We start from the raw sequence: 18,656 nt of genomic DNA, 5'->3' as shown, positions 1-18,656 counted from the left end.
GAACATGATAAAACACCAAAAAATTGATTTTTCTACGTGTCCCTGAGTAGCTGAGTCCTGGAGATTAGTTTTAAATTTACTTCAGCATTGGCAACCTTACTCAAGGTTTGCTGGTAGAAAGAAAAGCAAACAACTAGTGACAGATGGAATTTAATCCAGACAAGTGAAAGGTAATGAACTTCGGAAGGTTAAATTCTAATAGAATGTAGAATAAAAGGCAGAAGTGTTGATGTACGCAGGGCCGTCTTAACGCATGGGCCTGATGGGCACTTGCCCGGGGCCCCACGAGCATAGGGGCCCCGTGCTGATCTGTGTATGTTAAGGAACTTGCAATAAATAAATACTACTTTAAAAATGTAGGTTCAATAAGTGCTTTTTTCGCAACATTTTCGGTCCCTAAGTGCTTCTCACAGCGATCTGTAAGTGCTTTTCGCAACAATGTAGCACCCTAAGTCCATCGCTAAGTGCTTTTCGGTAAGTGCTTTTCGCCGGCACGACGGGGGGGGGGGGGGGGGGGGCTGGTAGGGAAAGGGGGGTGGGGGAGAGTAACGGTAGGGGCCCCAGTACACTGCTTTGCCCGGGGGCCCATAATGCTGTAAAAACGGCCCTGGATGTACGGGGAGACTTTGAGGTGCAAGTCAATAGTTCCCTGGAAGTGGTAACAGAGGACGGGATAATGAAGAAGTAATTTGGTATGCTTGTCTTCGTAGGCCAAGGCATTGAGTATAAAAGTTGTGAAGTCATACTGTGGAAGAAGAATGTGGTTGTGACAAGAGATGGTGCTGAAGAGATTCATCCGATGGAATAGAGAGGAATAGAGGGAATTACTGGAATACAGGGCTGCAGTTATAAGGAGAGGTTAGACAGGCTGGGTTTATTTTTATTGGAACAAGCGGGGCCGAGGAGTGATCTTACAAGTTTACAACATTTTGCGGGCAGAGATAGGATAGTCTGTATCTACAATCACAATGCTTAAAACTGCATAAAAGGCATTTAGATAGGTATTTGAAAAGGAAAGGTATAGAGGGATTATAATCTTATGCAGGCAGATGGAATTAGCACAGATAAAATCACGATCAACATGGACAAGGTGTGCTGAAATGGCCCATTTCTATGTTGTTTGATTCTATGATAAAAGATGGCCCACACCATCAGCAACCTGCAAGGACCGTCTTTTAACAATTATTGTATTAATTCGTACACAATTGCCACTTGTTTAACAATACATAATAAATACAAAGGACCAGACTTGCACAATGGAACATTGTTTCAATTAACATTCGTCAAAGATATCATGGAATATTAAACAGAACGAGATGAGTGGTGAATTAGAATGCAGTGGCTTGAAATGGCCGAACAGTAATTGCATGATGCTCTCACCAATGTGCTCGTGTATCACTATACTCCATCCTTAACAAAAGCATGAATTAGTTTATACCTTCCAGCCAATAAGTATTATGAACAGACAATTAATCTGAAATTCATGAGGGCATTAGAATATCTGATGACAACACAACCTTCCAACATCCCACCAACCCAACTTTCACTTTGATCCAGTGTGCCTTTGCACCACGGTTTTTGTTGTGTGTGGTCGATTCTGGTTCTTTCATGAACAAAGAAAGTGATAAAATTAAACAAAGTGACATAAAACATTCAGTCAATAATTTTGAATAAGGCTAGAAATATTGTGGAATTCATTGCCACAGTAGGCTGTGGAAGCCATGTCAATGGATATTTTTAAGGCAGAGATAGAGTCTTGATTAGTACAGATATCAGGGGTTGTGAGGTGAAGGCAGGAGAATGGGGTTAGGAGAGAGAAATAAATCAGCCATGATTGAATGGCAGAGTAGACGATGGGTCGAATGGTCTAGTTCTGCACCTATTACTTATGAACGGTAGCGCAGCGGTAGAGTGCTGCTTTACAGCGAATGCAGCGCCGGAGACTCAGGTTCGATCCTGACTACGGGTGCTGCACTGTAAGGAGTTTGTACGTTCTCCCCGTGACCTGCGTGGGTTTTCTCCGAGATCTTCGGTTTCCTCCCACACTCCAAAGACGTACAGGTATGTAGGTTAATTGGCTGGGTAAATGTAAAAATTGTCCCTAGTGGGTGTAGGATAGTGTTAATGTACGGGGATCGCTGGGCGGCACGGACTTGGAGGGCCGAAAAGGCCTGTTTCCGGCTGTATATATATGATATGATATGATAACTTACAAATATCAGCATGTTGCCATTTTCCATTGTCTGTTAAAAATATAACATATCAATAGTCATAGTCCACTATGTCCTACCATTTGTCCAATGCTGTTTGCGGTTTATATCAACAATTTGGATGAGAATGTACAAGGCATGATTAGTAAGTTTGCAGATGACACTAAAGTAGATGGTATCATAGACAGTAAAGATGGTAATAAAAAAATTTCAGTAGGTTCTTGATCATGTGGGCTGAAAAATGGCTAATGGAGTTTAGTGCAGATAAGTGTGAGATGTTGCATTTTGGCGTAGTGTTCAGTTTTGGTCACTATGCTATAGCAATGGTGTCATTAAGCTGGAAAGAATGCAGAGAAGGTTTATGAGTATGTTGCCAGGACTCGAGGGACTGAGCTATAGCGAGAGGTTGGGCAGGCTAGGAGTTTATTCCTTGGAGTGCAGGTGGATAAGGGATGATCTTACATGGGTGTGTAAGATCATGAAGGGAATAGATTAGGTAGATACACATAGATTTTTTACCCAGAGTAAGGGAATCGGGACATAGGTGAGAGAGGGGAAAGATGATAAGAACCTGAGGGGCAACGTTTTCACATAGAGGGTGGTGGGTATGTGGAACAAGCTGCCAGAGGAGGTAATTGAGGCATGTACTATAACAACATCTAAAAGGCATTTGGACTGGTACATGGATAGGAAAGGTTTAGAGGGATAGGGGCCAAATGTGGGCAGGTGGGAATCTTGGTCGGCATGGACAAATTGGGTCATAGGGGCTGGAACCATGCTGTATGACTCTATGACTCTAGAAAATAAGGTTGGGATCAGAGAGACATTTTCAAATTGGTTATCAGCAGCTCGTGTGCTTGACTATTTAATATTATATCAATGATTTGGATGAGGGACTGAGTGTATCATAGACAAACGTACACAAGAGCAAATATAGGTTTGCAAGTTGTGAGGTGGGCACTCAAAAACTTACTATTGTTATTTGAGTGGGCAAAAATTGACGAATGAATATAATGAGGGAAGATATGAAGTTCTCACTTGGAAGAATAAAAAATTGTTTGAGTGGAGTGAAACTACAAAATATTGTAGTTTAATGGGTTCTTGGAGGTCTCAGTATCTGAAACATAATAAGTTAGCATGCAAGTACAGTGAATTGTATGGAAGACTAATGGAACATTGCCTTTATTGCAAGGGATATGAAGTTAACAGGTAAGACATTTTTGATACAGCATTTCATGTTTACATTATGCTGGTGAGACCATACCTGGAAAACTGTGTACAGTTTTGGTGTCTATTTTTTAGGAAATATATGTGTTGGAAACAACGCAGTGAGATTCACAAGGTTGATTCCTCGAGTGAAGGGGTTGATGTATGAAGAAAGATTAAGCTGATTGGGCCGATTCCCATTGGTTTAGAAGAATGTGATCTTATTGAAACATAAAGATTCTGAGAGGTTGATGGAATGATTGCTGAGAAATTATTTTTCTCTAGAATTACATTGCAAAATATAGGATTTCCCTTTTAAATCAGAGGTAGGTTTTATTTTCTCAGAGGATTGTGAATCTTTAGAATTTACCACTCAAGGGAACTGTGGGGTCTACGTCATTGAATATATGGAGATGGAGATTGACAGGTAGTTAAAGTACAAAAGAGTCAAGGATTATGGAGAAAGAGCAGGAAAGTGGTGTTGAGGCCAAATTGGGATCAGCCTGGAGCCCATTAGCCTATTCCTATTTCTGCGTCTTATGTTCTAAAGCATATCAGGATGCAATGGAATAATTTCCACTTGTTTGGTAGTAAGCAGCTCGTTAACAACCAAGAATCAGAATATTGGCGCTGGCAATCCTTCTAGCCTGTACAGATCATACCTCCTTCATATCAGATTCATATGCCTGATGAATCTAAGTCTCTTCCTTCCACACCATCTCTCCATAAACACATTTGCCTCTGCTATCCTTCTACTTCAAAACTCATTGGATTATGATCCAGGGGCAAGCCTCCTTTGAGGATAGTGATGACTGTTTGGAATTTGTAACCCCAAAAGAACTGGGGAAGCTTAGTCATTGAGCTATAAACGACAGAGGTGGTTAGATTTCCAGATATAAAGGAATTAAAGTAAATAGAGCTCCCCCAGGAAAGTGGTGCTGAGATAAAAGGTCAACATGATCTCACTGTTTGGTAAAGCAGGCACAAGGGGCCAAATGATCTACTCCTGTTCCATTATAAACATTTATGCTCACTGCAGCAATTCGCCAAGGTTTCTTCAACAGTATCGATTGAATACCAACAGTTTGGGGCAGCACAGTGGTGCAGCGTTCATGTTGTTGCCTTACAGAGCCAGAAACCCGGGTTTGACCCCGACTATGGATGCTGTCAGTATGGAGCCTGTACATCGCCCCTGTGAGAGCATGGGTTTTCTCCAGGTGCTCCAGTTTCCTCCCACATTCCAAAGACATATATGTCTGTAGTTTAATTACCTTCTGTGAATGGTCCCACGTGTGTAGGATAGAACTAGTGTATGGGATATCATTGGTCAGCATGGACTCGGTGTACCAAAAGACCTGTTTCCACATTATATCTCTAAACTAAACAGAATACCTCCCAATCCATAGCAGCAGGACCAGAAGGGCAAGAGCAGCAGGTACATGATGACTACCCTAAATCCTGTCCCCTAAGTGTCACAATATGCTGATTTGGAAAGTCATAAGGACTAAATACTAGAAACTCTAATCAACACAACTGTTGCAGCATCTTCACCAAAATGACGGCAGACCAGTTCAACAAGGTGGCACATCACCATCTTCTCAATGGCAATTAGGGATGGGCGATAAATACTGGCCTTGTTGGCGATGCTCATATGCCAAATAGGAATTTGGAAAAAATAGTCTAGTTGTGCATATAATTTTTAATATTCTCGCCAGAAAACAGTCTACACTTCTTATAGATGCATTAAGTGACTCACTTGGCAGAAGATATTACGACTGAATGCTGGTCGGAGTTGAGGATCTTGGTTAGGTGAGCAGCAACAGAATCCTCATATGTTGATATCTGAAACTGAGAAGAGAAGGTTAAACTTTCCAGGTTAACAGATCCCTCAGACACCTGATGACACTTATTCGAGGTTACACTGGGTAATTACTGACTATAACCACAGCTTCTCGACACCAGCTAATTTCTCCACTCTCTGCCATCTTCAGAAACTATTCCTAACCTTGCCAGAAGACTATGTTTCCTCCTAACACAATGTATCATAAATATAAAATGTATGCTGGTTGTAGGGATGGCTGTGTCAGAGACAATAGGAGTGGATGTGTGTGTTGCTCCCAACCAGTATATAGCCATTGTCCATAACTCTGTTACATTTTCCACCACTCCTCCCCATGCTGCTGAAACACTCATTTCTTCTGGAGTCACTGAGCCAGTTGAATTAACCCGTCACTCCACAGCTTCTTGTTGGTTCTTGTGGCCAAACGTGAGTTTAGGAATCACCTTATCAGGCATACCATGCACTGCATACACATGAAGACACAAGGAACTGCAGATGCTGGCTTACAAAAAAAGTGCTGGACTAACTCAGCGGATCAGGCAGCATCTCTGGAACAGATGGATCTGTGATGTTTTGGGTTGGGACTCTACTTCAGACATTGTATAGATGTCATCAGTGTGGGGTGATAACAATGTACCTGGTCTCCGCACGTGCCAAATATATAGGGTACTAAAGCTCACTTTAATAAGAGATGAATATTGCACTGTTATTTTACATCTATATCCTCCATTCTATTTATTTTTTAACGGTGCTTTGGATTTTTTTTTCAGGGGATGCTCTCCATGCCAAATAATTACAAGGAAAAGTTGCTGGATATGCTGTAGATGGCAACAAAACAAAAAAAATAATCCAACAATTTGCTATTGAGCTGTTTCAGCTTCAGGCAAAGCTCACAACTAGGTGATTTCAGCCCTTGAGCTGTACCAAACCCAAAACACTAATTGTCTGTTCTCCAAGAAGACATTGCTTAAGGTGTTATGTGCTTCAGAATTTCATGTGTTTGTTTCCAACATATAATTTTTTAAATAACCAGCTTGTTGACTTACTATAGTCAATATTTGAAAAGCCTGTACCTTCCCTTTATTCCAATGAAGTACATCTTGAACAAATAGCACAGACATTGTTTAGAACAGTTTAGAAATGTCTAAACACCTCAGCACACGAGGAAAGTAAATTTCAGCCAAATTATTTGTAAAGGATCGTTAATGGAAATAGCAGGTGACACTGACCAACATGTACAACGAGTATATTGGATTTTATGGCTTTTGGTTGGTGTTAATTGTAAGAGCCCCATGATTCACAGCATTGTTGTACACACTGAAAGATTTGCCCTGTAATAAATCTTTCCTAATAGAAAGTTTTAACCTCTTGCATATCCCAGTTCACCAGCACAGAACATCAATGCCTTATTCTCTCTGCACAGAGGCTGGCTGATTTAACATTCTCCATCCTTATCTGTTTTCCAATTTGCAGATTTTCTAGTACTTTTCATTTGCCACGGATATAATTTAACCCACTTGTAATTAAAGCTCTTCATATTAAGATTATCTTCTCTGTGTCTCTGTGGGAGGCTGCAATGGGAAAGGGAGGACATAAAGACCAGATGAGTCACTGCACATTCTGCTAGTTCACTACAACATTGGCAGAGAATGACAAATAGGGCAATATATTTTCCCCATCTCTTCAGGGAATAGCTCATCGGTGTGAATTACCTTCCAAACTCATTCAGCTGCCACAGAGTTAGTGGGAATGAGAGAGATTCCAAATACATAGTTCACCGAAAATGGGCATAACTTGGTGAAATCAGGGAACTGACATGGCTTGGTTAGTTTGCTGGACTGTGAATTCATGTTCTGTCTGAGGCAGTTATTGGTGGAACACCTGGCAGAATAGTATTTGCACAGCACACAATATAATTATCAGCCTATCAGTAATGGCAAACAAATGCACAATTATTGTTATTCAGAAGAAAACATGTGGGCCTTTTGCAACTAATATTTCTAAACATCATTCAATGAAAAAAAATCTAAAGTCACCTTGTCCACACACACTGCAAATCAGCATGCCAGTCATCTAAAACATTCCAATGTTGGGGTGGAACATTCTTTTAAATTTCCAGCCTGCATCCTAGCAAAATCATAAAAAGTATCTGGGTCTCCTCAGATTTATCTTTTTGCTTTTGTTTAAGGGCCGAGAGCAAAATAACATTCTGTAATAATGTCTTTGTCATGTTACATACTCACTTGGGATTCCTCAGCATCCTCCTCTGGGGTCACTGCCAAGGAATGTTTTGGTGGTATTTTTATTTCATACGTCATAATGCTCCATCTGAATAAAAGCAAACACAGCCTTTATTTAATTACCATTTGTTGAGCAATGGTAGCCCTGTTCTTGATACAAAAGAATATTCAAACCAAGAGTTGATTGAATGTAAAGTGCTCGATGTGTTAAGACATATATTACTGAGATAGGGAGTGCTTGAGGGGAACGAAAGAGCAAAGGGAGTTCAAAGGGAGCGATCGCTCTGAACTACCAAAAGGGGAAGACAGGGAAATGCGGGTCTGGTGTGGGCCGCCTCACGAAGGCAGTATCTATCATAAGGAACCCCACCATCTGGGCTATGCACTATTCTCACTGCTACCTTTGTGCAGGAGGTACTTTCCTTCAATGATCAGGTTCTTGAAACACCTACACAACCCTAATCCTACCCTTGACCACAGAACACTACGGACCACTTGCACTACCATGGATTTGGTTACTTTTCTAAGTGTGTTTTCCACTAATGTCTTGTTTTTTTTTGTGCAATTTTCTTTCTTTTAGAAATTTTCTGTGTAATTTATATATAATTTGTTCTGTGCGTTCGTCTGAGTCTTTGTGCCTGTGATGCTGATGCAAACAATGATTTAAATGTACCTGTACCTCACTGTATTTGCGCATATGACAATAACTTGACTCAATGCTAAAAATCACTTTGGCCCACTAAGTCTGTGCCCTTAAATTGACATTAATCCTACCCGAACAGATTTTATTTTCCCAAGGTCTCATCAACTCCCAGATTCTACCATTCACCTACACATTGGGATAATTTACTGGCCAAGTACCTAACCAAACTGTACATCTTTAGGATGTGGGAAAAAACCAGAGCATCTGTAGGAAACTCATGCATCACAGGCAGATTGTTCAAACTTCACATAGACAGCACCCAAGGTCAGGATTGAACCCGGATCTCTGGTGCTGTGAGGCAGTGGCTCTACCAGCTGTATTACTGTGTCATCCTGTCTGTCACTAAGAGTTGAGTACATGGAGTATAAATACTGGAACAAATCACCAAGTCCAAAAAAAACTGCAATTGCCACACTCAGCAGGCGAGTAAACTAACTATTTTTTTGACTTTCCCAATTCAGGCTTGAAGCATTTACTTTTGTGTCTGCCTGACCTGCTGGGTGTTTCCAACATTGATTTTATTTTTCAGATTTCCAATATCTGCAGGTATTTTTGGCTTTCTCAAAGGTCAAGAATGTGCAAGAAACTCACCCTTACCAGAGGCCTATTGAATATATTTACTATGGTGTGTTCATCATTGCAGTGAAACCACTTACATAAATTACAGCATGAATTTATTCTGGCAATGGCTTGTACTTGTACAAGCTGACTTGAGCTTTTAATTAAAAGGATGGAGGCACTTACCAACCAATTCATTAATAAATTGAATCAGGCATTTAGTAAAAGGCTGCAGGTGAAAATCGATGCCACAGTTCTACTAAAGGCATTGCAGGGAACTTCTGAGTTTTACAGTAAATATACCAGGCTCGAATGCTAAACTATCCACATTAGTTTAACACAAACTAGATTTTAATTATCAACTTTTTAAATGAGTGACTCGGGAAATCAAGTTTCCATTCATCTTCCCGACTATTCATCGTCTCAATTCATTGCACAGTGCATAAACCAGTCATGTTGCATTTGCTACTTCCATTGTTACCATAAAAGAGCATAATTCCTTACTCTAAACTCATGTTTAGTTTTAGATCATAGACTTCCACTTCCAGACAGGGGAGGAATGATAAAGGTGAATGTGAGGTAAAGTGCTTTGAAGACACTGCTCCTACTTTAAGCATGCTGGCAAGCAACTTCTAATAATCGATTGAAATGCAGCTTACTGTAGAGAGTTGGAAAGCTTCCAACTCTCTGGCAAGGAACGCAGCACAGAGAATTTAACAGAAGGGATGAGCGAAATTAATCTAGCCACTGCTCTCAAAGATTTATACAGGCAAAGGTTGCTATCTGGCCCAGCCATTGCACTATTCAATCTTTCTTGCACAGCGTTGGTCCAAATTCCATTAAATAATTCCATCATTCGACTTTCCTGACCCATGCCCCAAAAATAAGTTTGTTTCAATTTATCTCCCCAGCTCCCCCTCACAATTATCATGCAACTTAAATTAATGTTTTCGGCTTAACATCCCATATTGATATCTGTATTGATATATAAATATTAATATCTGTCATTTTTTTACATTTAATTCTCATTTCAAACCACAACTACTAAATTAGCCGTTAAGTGCTTGGGGATGTATGCTGATTGTGAAAAGCTTTTGCTTCAGAGTTGCTGACGTGATTAGATTTCCAGCAATATCTATAACAGATACTGAGCAACATAAATGTCAGTGATGCCCCATCATCAGGGATTTGCAATGTATCGCTCGGTTAGGTCCTGATGCCACACCATTTTCTGGATCTGCTTTGATACACCTCCTGACCAAGATCCGAGTTCTACATAACCCACAAGTCTCTGTTACCAATCACATGTGCACTTACCTGTCTAACATTTTGGTGCTGGCTCGTTCCAATTTTTCAAGGATCTGGGGGAGCTGTGTGTCATCATCACATGACCCTCCCCAGCCAAGGACCCGTGCCAGATCATTTCCTGTTCCCAATGGTAGAACTCCAAGCTGACACTGTAAAACAGCAGGATTTGGACATTAGTAGTTCTCAAGACTACTTTCTTGGGCATTCTCTTCACTTATTAGACCTTAATTTGTACACTCAATCTTTGTTAAATAATTTCTTCCCTTTTTCTCAGCCTCTCTGGGCAACGCATCTCTGACCAAGAGAGTCTTTTGTTGCACAGGATCTATTTTTCCCTTGGAGCACAGGAGGCTCAGGGATGACCTTATAGAGGTTTTTAAAATCATGAGGGTCATAGATAAGGTGAATAGTCACAATCATGTTACCAGGGTAGGGAAAATTAAAACTAGAGGGCATAAGTTTATGTTGAGAGGGGAAAGTCGGACATATATGCAGATAAGAAAGGTTTGGAGTAATTTGACCAAGTGGGACTAGCTTGTTTTGGCAACTTGGTTTGCTTGCACGAGTTGTGTCAAAAGGCCTGTTTCCATGCTGACTATTTCCAGCATTCTCTGATTACATTTTTGATTACTACTACCTGCAGTGTTTTACTTGAGAGGAAATGTTGTACTTTGAGGGGATGGAAAACACAGCCGGCAAATTGGCAGGCAGTAAATACAATCTTATATTCTATGTTCTGCTGCCTTCTTTAGCTTAAGTCTGATTGTACTTATGATTGATCTCAAATGAAGGCAGCAGAATATGGAATATATGATTGCAATTGTGAGGAAGGTTTTTCACAATTTCAGAAAGCATTCAAGGGGAAGGGGTAGGTTTTTTTCAGTTGGGGTTGGGTATTCACATGGATAGAGAATTGGTTGGCAGACAGGAAGCAAAGAGTAGGAATTAATGGGTCCTTTTCAGAATGGCAGGCAGTGACTAGTGGGGTGCCGCAAGGCTCGGTGCTGTGACCCCAGTTATTTACAATATATATTAACGATTTAGATGAGGGAATTAAATGCTACATCACCAAGTTTGCGGATGACACAAAGCTGGGTGGCAGTATGAGCTGTGATGAGGATGCTATGAGGCTGCAGGGTGACTTGGTTAGGTTGGGTGAGTGGGCAGATGCATGGCAGGTGCAGTATAATGTGGATAAATGCGAGGTTATCCACTTTGGTGACAAGAACAGGAAGGCAGTTTATTATCTGAATGGTGTCAGATCAGGAAAAGGGGAGGTGCAACGAGCGTGTGCTTGTACATCAGTCACTGAAAGTATGCACGCAGGTACAGCAGGCAGTGAAGAAAGTTAATGGCATGTTGGCCTTCATTGCGAGAGGATTTGAGTTTAGGAGCAAGGAGGTCCTACTGCAGTTGCACAGGGCCCTGGTGAGACTGCATCTGGAGTATTGTGTGCAATTTTGGTTTCCTAATTTGAGGAAGGACATTATTGCTATTGAGGGAGTACAGAGTAGGTTCACCAAGTTAATTCCAGGGATGGCAGAACTGACATATGATGAAAGAATAGATCGACTGGGCTTGTATTCACTGGAATTTAGAAGGATGAGAGGGCATCTTATAGAAACATATAAAATTCTTAAAGGATTGGACAGGCTAAATGCAGGAAAAATGTTCCCGATGTTGGGGGAGTCCAGAACCAGGGGTCACAGTTTAAGAATAAGGGATAGGCCATTTAGGACTGAGATGAGAAAAAAACTTCTTCACCCAGAGAGTTGTGAATCTGTGGAATTTGTCTGCCACAGAAGGTCGTGGATGTTTTCAAGGGAGAGTTAGATTTAGTTCTTAGGGCTAAAGGAATCAAGGGATATGGGGAAAAAAAGAGGAATGGGGTACTAATTTTAGATAAACAGCCATGATCATATTGAATGGTGGTGCTGGCTCAAAGGGCTGAATGGCCTACTCCTGCACCTATTTTTCTATGGTTCTATGTTTCTAGTCCATTTAAAATTATGATAAAAATCTAGAATCCAGAAATAAATAACGATAGAATAAATTACAGCACAAAATCTGAAAAGAATAAAGATGCAAATAGCATATTATGGTTACGAACAACTCCTAAAATGTTGCTTAGTAAACTTGAATCACCAAATCAAACAGAATGAAGACTGGAGTGAAACTTAGATTTGTAGGTTAGCACTGGTAAATTGGTAAATTTGAGCAAAATAGCTGCTAAAGCACACAATTCAACAAAAAGGTCAAGAGCGATAACTAGAAATCACAGATCAGCAAGTTCAATTGCTAGTGGAGGTGATCAATTGAGAGATCTGCTGACTGAATACTTGCACATGGACATTGCTACATCACGAAAGGGAAGTCACATATAGCCATTCTGCTGGAGACTTTGCATGATATTGCTAATGTGGGAACAGGAAAAATGCAATTAATAAATAGTTTTTATATGGTCACATTAGTAAATAATGGCTGAAGATGGAGTCTTCAGATCCAAAAAAGGTTGGATTTTGGAAGAAATGTATATAACTTGTTGATTTTAGTTTTATAATAATTTAGTGATGTGCAAATGATGTATGCAACAATATTTCCCAGCCTGACAAAGAGATAATCAGGACCAATGGACTGCAACAGGATGTGGAGAAGTAACTGAAGGAATGGTGAAACTTTTCCAAGATAATTGATGAAAGGATAAGCCAGTGGATTGTGGAAGAGACAGCTATCTTCCCTCCACATTGCTCTATCAACATTTTCTCCAGGGGATGATTGGCAATAGATGGGAAAATTGAAAAAGTGTCTTTGGGAAATATGAAAAAGGTTACAATGGAAGATTATTGAAGCAAAGAAGAGGTAACTAAATGCTTTTCTGTCCACAGAAGCAATAGCCGAAGTGATGAGATGGGATAACTTGGAAATGATTGTTTTTTAAAAACTGAAAAATTGCTAATGGAGGATTCATTTCATTCCATAGCATAGTGTCTCTGGAGCTTCTCTGCACCATAGATTGCATTTGTCAAGATATTGTAAAACAATAAGCAAATTCCAATCAGTTTATAATATATTGAAGTTCGAGCATAACACTGAAAGAAAGCAGACGCAAGGAACTGCAGATGTTAGTTTATTTAAAGAAAGGGCTGGAGTAACCCAGTGAGTCTGGCAGCATATCTGGAGAACATGAATAGGTGACCTTTCAGGTTAGGACCCTTCTGCTGACTGAATGTGGTGAGAAAGCTGGATAAAATCTCTGGGCATTATCCAACCATTTGCAGATGGTTGGATAAAGCCCAGAGATGAAAAGACATAAAGTATGAGATAAGGTGAAGCCAGAGGAACCAATATAGGTGGAAGAGGAAGGGGTAAGGGAGAAATGGGTGCGATTCCACGTTGGGCACATGGAAGAGAGGGGAAGAAAACGGGAAATAAAGTGTTCACCAGGAAGGATTTATATACATGAAGTAACCAATTTAACATCACAATTTTTTTTTAAACCTTAAATAATGTCTGATATCATTCCCTCCATCTCACCTGTTTGTGCAGGTTTAACTTATCAATCTCAGATAGCACCCATCCAACACTTCCATCTCCTCCACAAACTAAAATACGGAAAGTATCAAATTTTTGAAACAATCGTAATCTGTAAAAGAGAAAATAAGTAAAGATTACAAAAGAAACAACTATGATCCTATAGAATGATAGAGTCTGCCTGAGCTGAAAGGCTCATTCCCACATAAATGACAGGGCCTCATCACAAGTAGCCCCACAAACCACAAAAGGTTAACGCATGCATACAAAAAACGAAAACAGAATCTTCTTGAGACCTCATTGATATGGGAAGTAAAGATGATGATGTAAGAAACAGATTTACTCGCATGTTGCAAATTGCACTGGTCAGTGATTGAAAGTAACATGCATCTTTATGTAGAGAAGGAATTTCACCTTTCAAAGCAAACTGGCCTTTTAAACGCAGTCAGTAAAACTGCAAAATTGAGTTTAGACAAGGAAACAGATAACTCATACTGGTGTAAGTGTCTTGATCACAACAGAATATTCTTACGACAATCAGTAACTGTCATATGGGCAGATACTTGCATTAATGGTACAAGTCAGTTGAAAATATTTTCAGATTCAGCCTTACCCAAGATGAGGTCCTCCATTCATGAGATCAAACACCTGAGCTGGATTTAACAACTGCTTGAATCTTCGTAGGAACTTGACTCCCTGATTGTCCCCACTCTTAGAGTTGACAAAGACTAAAAGTGGACTGGCGCAAGAAGGCGGGCAGCTGGCTTTCCAAAACCCTGCATCAAAAACAGTCCATGCATCAACCTTAGTCTATCCTACATCATCCAACAGGGTTAGCTTAATACCTTGAAACATGAACATGAGTAATACTTCTAGCACAAGTGGGGGAGTCACGAACAAGGAGACATAGTAGCAAAAATAAGGGGGCAGTCATTTAAAGCTGAAGTACACAAAATTTGACTCTCTCGGATGGTAATGAATTTCTGGAATTCTCTTCCCTCGAGGGTAGTGGAGGTCAGACCGTTAGATATATTTCAGGTGGAGGTAGATAAATATTTGAAAGATCGAGGAATTGAGGGCTATGGTAACCGGTATAGAAGAGAAATTAGAACAAGCATTGATCAGCCATGATCTTATTCAATGGTGGGGCAGGGTTGAGGAGCCTGGTGGCCTACTCTTGCTCCTATTTTCAAGTGTTCTTGTGTTGACTTAGGTGGACACCCTGCTTGAAAATTCAAGTTATATCACTTTGTCCCTTTTGCTGGTGTTGTAGCCAGCATTTATATTGTGCATATGAGGAGAAAGGAGTGGGTTTATCACCACTCTATAAAATAATCCTGGAACACCAGAGTACATTCCATTAAGTGATCAGTTCAGCCAGCTACTGGATGGCTGAACCAGTTATACGGCATTGCCATTCAAGTCCAAGCTTGCAGTTATGAGGCCTTAATGAGAATGGTCACAGGGCAGTAGAAATGGGGAAAAGAATTGTAAAAGTGATAAAGCGTGGATGAACTGACAATTATGGAAACAAAGTATGCTAAAGGCTAGGTGGGTGGGATTTAATTAAACAAATCGGGACATGTTTCCTCCCAAGGAAGGATATAATAGGGATTATGGATAGGCTACAAAGGGTTAAGTTATGGGAGATGTTTGAAAACAACTGATCAAAGATGGTCTTAATTAAAATCGCTCAGACTATTTTCAGGGAGAGCCAGCACTGCGGTTCCTGAGGCAGAATTCCAGGTTTTAAAAAGGTAATTGCAGTAAACCACTCACTTTGCCACAGAAAATAAAACTCTGTAAATGATACCGATAGCTAAAATTCCACAGGGAGTTTATTATGAAAGGCTACAGGTTCAAAGAAAGATTACCATGGAGAATGGGGTTGGGGAGGTGTTGGGGCTGGATAGGAGCTGATGGGGAACTCCACACACCTGAATTTTCAGTAAAACTATAATAAAGAGAGACATAAGCAGGCAAATAAGGTGGATGCATTTGCAGGGGATTCCTTTTTACCAACAATGCTATTAATCCTATTTGACGTCTAGAGCAATCAGACAACTTTCATTTTCAGAATTTTCCTATTGCATATACACAGGTTACCAGAATTAACTCAGAAGAATGTTTTAATTTTCCTTTATAAACATAGAAAATGCTGGGAACATTCAGCAGGTCAGGCAGCATCTGTGGAGAGAAACAATAAATGTTTCTGTCTGGGATCCTTCATCAGAACTGGGAGAGAGACAAAAGAAGAAAGCTTTCGGTAGAGATAAGTTGCCTTTGGGAAGGGTTGACCAAAGGGAACATCTCTGAGGGGAGGGGGTGAGACCAGATGACTTAAAGTATTAGTTAAGTTGCAGTTAGGATCTGATTAAACTTCTTTGTCAGTGCAATATAAAGCTGTGGGACAAGCCTGACTATATAAAAAAAACTGAGGCAAAATGATGCCGGGCGAAAATGGTCAGTTTGAACACAGACAGAAAAAGTTGTAGAATTTGATATTGAATTCTGAAGCTAGACGGAGGATGAAGTTTTGCTGTGATCAGCCTTGTTATAGCAATCCAGGAGGCCACAATTGACAGAGAAGTCAGTAGGGGAGTGAAATGGGGAACTAAAGTTGCAGGCAGCAGGAAACTCAAGGACACTCTAATGGATTGAATACAGGTACTCTGGAAAACAATCACCCAATCAGTGTTTGATTTCTCCAGTGCAGAGGAGGCTGCATTGTGAATACCAATTGCAGTACACAAGATTGGAAGAAGTGCAAGTGAATTGTTGCCTCATCTGGAAAGAATGTTTGGGTCTCAGGATGATGGGAAGAAAAGAGATGCAAGGACAGATGTTGCACTTCCTGAGGTAGCGGTAAAATAACGTAAGATTGGGAGTGGCTGTCCAGATGATTGAGCAGACCAGGGTGTCACAAAGTTCCTTTGAAATGCTGAAAAAATATGTGTCTGTTTTGGAATCTTGTTAGAATTGGTGGGAATTACAAAGGATGATCTGTTGAATGTGGAGGCTGATGGAGTTGAGGTTGAGAACCAGGGGAACTCTTATTTTACTTTGTCCAGGAGAAGAAGGGATTTGTACAGAGGTGCAGGAAATGGATGGAGATGCCGCACAGATGCTGCCTGACCTGCAGACCATTTCTGCTCTTTTCTGTTTTTGCTCCAGATTTCCAGCATCTGTCGTTTTTTGTTTCATTACTTTCCATAGTTGGCATTGAGGCATGCCTGGGATGATGGAAAGCATCAATGTATTCCTTTATCATTATTACATTTTTGCATATCTTTCATTCATTGCTGTTTATCTCTCTACATCATCGCCTATACAGTATCTCTCATTTCCCTTATCCCTAACCAGTCTGAAGAAAGGACTTGACCAGAAACTCACCCATCCCTTCTCTCTAGAGATGCTGGCTGTTCCGCTGAGTTACTCCAGCTTTTTGTGTCTATCAATGTATTCCATGTAGATAATCCTCTTAAATATAGTATCTTCTTGTGAACTTGGTTCAATGTTGTTCCAGCCTCCAAAATTAGAAGGTAACAGGTTCAAGCTAGTGTTTGAGCACATAATCCATGCTGACCTGCTTCACAATACTGAAGGATTGCTGCACAGCAGGATGAGAAGCAAAACTGAGGGTTGGTCTCATAGTGAGATACAGCACAAAAGTTCACTGAGTCTGCTCCCAACCTTCAAGTACCCATTGTTACACTAATCTGGTTTATTCTCTCCACATTCCCATGAAGCCTACACCCCCACCCCCCACCCCCCACCACTCACCTACACTCTTGGGGCAATAATAGCCAATTAATTTACCAATCTGACACATTGTGCTGGAGTAACTCAGCGAATCAATCTGAAGAAGAGTCCCAACTTGCAATATCACCTATTTATATTCTCCAGAGCTGCTGCCTGACCAGCTGAGTTACACCAGCACTTAATGTCTTGTTTGGTAAACCAGCATCTGCAACTCCATGTGTCACCATCTATCCAACCAACCTGCACATTTTTGGGAGGTGGGAGAAAATCTACACAGCGACAGGGAACACGAGCAAACTCCACGGAGATTGCACTGATGCTAGATCGAACATCAGATTGCTGGAGCTGTGAGGCAGTGGTTCTACTCGCTGTACTACTTTACTGTTCTAAAGGAAACGTGGAGGAATTTCTCCGAGTATTTTGGACAATGTTTATCCCATAATAAACATCAACATAAAAAGCATCTGCTCATTCATCTAACTGCTTCTCGTGGAAACTGGCCAACCTCATTTCAGTATATTACAATAGTTAAAACACATCAGAAGTATTTTGCCCTGAGGATGTAATGGGCTCTATGCAAATGGAAATCTTTAATCAATGGTGTGTCCTCTAATTTTATATCTTATGGATAATACTGGAGAGACTTTATATGGAATCCCCCATGAACAGGGACGAGAGCCAAGAATTGCTGGCTTTCTATCAGTCACTATCAGCAGTTCAGAGCTTTCCATATAAAGGCTGAGCAAACAGTGCCTTTGTGTAGAATTGATCCAGGGCACTGTACTTCAAAGAATAGAATGGTGTCTCAGCAGGCAGGCAATGAATCCTGCAACAGGCACTTATTCACAAAATGCTGGAGTAACTCAGCAGGTGTCTTGTTTGGTAAACCAGCATCTCAGGAGAGAAGGAATGGGTGATGATTCGGGTCGAGACCCTTTTTCAGACTGATCCACTGTCACTATCTATTTAACCTGTAAGATTTACTATGTGCAGCTAATTATTAGCATAATTGTAATTGAAAATGACACAGCACTATGACAAATATGAGGATCATGGACAGAAATTAGCATTTCCAGAAACTTATTATTCTACTGTTTGCATTTATAAAACATTTCAGTAGCAGAGATCTTTCACAAGAACGTTTGAGCAGAGTGGGAGTCAAGAGTATTGAATTGAATTCAATTGAATTGAATTTCTTTATTTGTCATTCAAAAACAAGTATGAATGAAATGTAGTTACCATGCAGTCACAAGCAACAAAAACATACATTAATTGCCATAAGTATCGATCAAGTAACA

General features: G+C 40.4%; 1 protein-coding gene across 5 annotated transcripts in view; it reads right to left on the bottom strand.

The window, feature by feature from the left end:
- Positions 1–18,656, bottom strand: part of dgkh (diacylglycerol kinase, eta) — a 250,084-nt gene that overhangs the window by 63,197 nt on the left and 168,231 nt on the right. For all 5 annotated transcript variants that reach the window (XM_078409363.1, XM_078409364.1, XM_078409365.1 and 2 more), the window contains 5 exons: positions 14,210–14,372; positions 13,600–13,708; positions 10,075–10,214; positions 7,500–7,584; positions 5,173–5,264 (listed from right to left, as the gene is read on the bottom strand). In XM_078409363.1, the coding sequence (XP_078265489.1) occupies positions 5,173–5,264; positions 7,500–7,584; positions 10,075–10,214; positions 13,600–13,708; positions 14,210–14,372 (589 nt within the window). The remainder of the gene's footprint in view (positions 1–5,172; positions 5,265–7,499; positions 7,585–10,074; positions 10,215–13,599; positions 13,709–14,209; positions 14,373–18,656) is intronic.

The sequence above is a fragment of the Rhinoraja longicauda genome, chromosome 12, assembly GCF_053455715.1.
Source record: "Rhinoraja longicauda isolate Sanriku21f chromosome 12, sRhiLon1.1, whole genome shotgun sequence".
NCBI classification, from domain to species: Eukaryota; Metazoa; Chordata; class Chondrichthyes; order Rajiformes; family Arhynchobatidae; genus Rhinoraja; species Rhinoraja longicauda.
The sequence above is the reverse complement of the archived record's forward strand: the minus strand, read 5'-3'. Positions and strand labels throughout refer to the sequence as shown.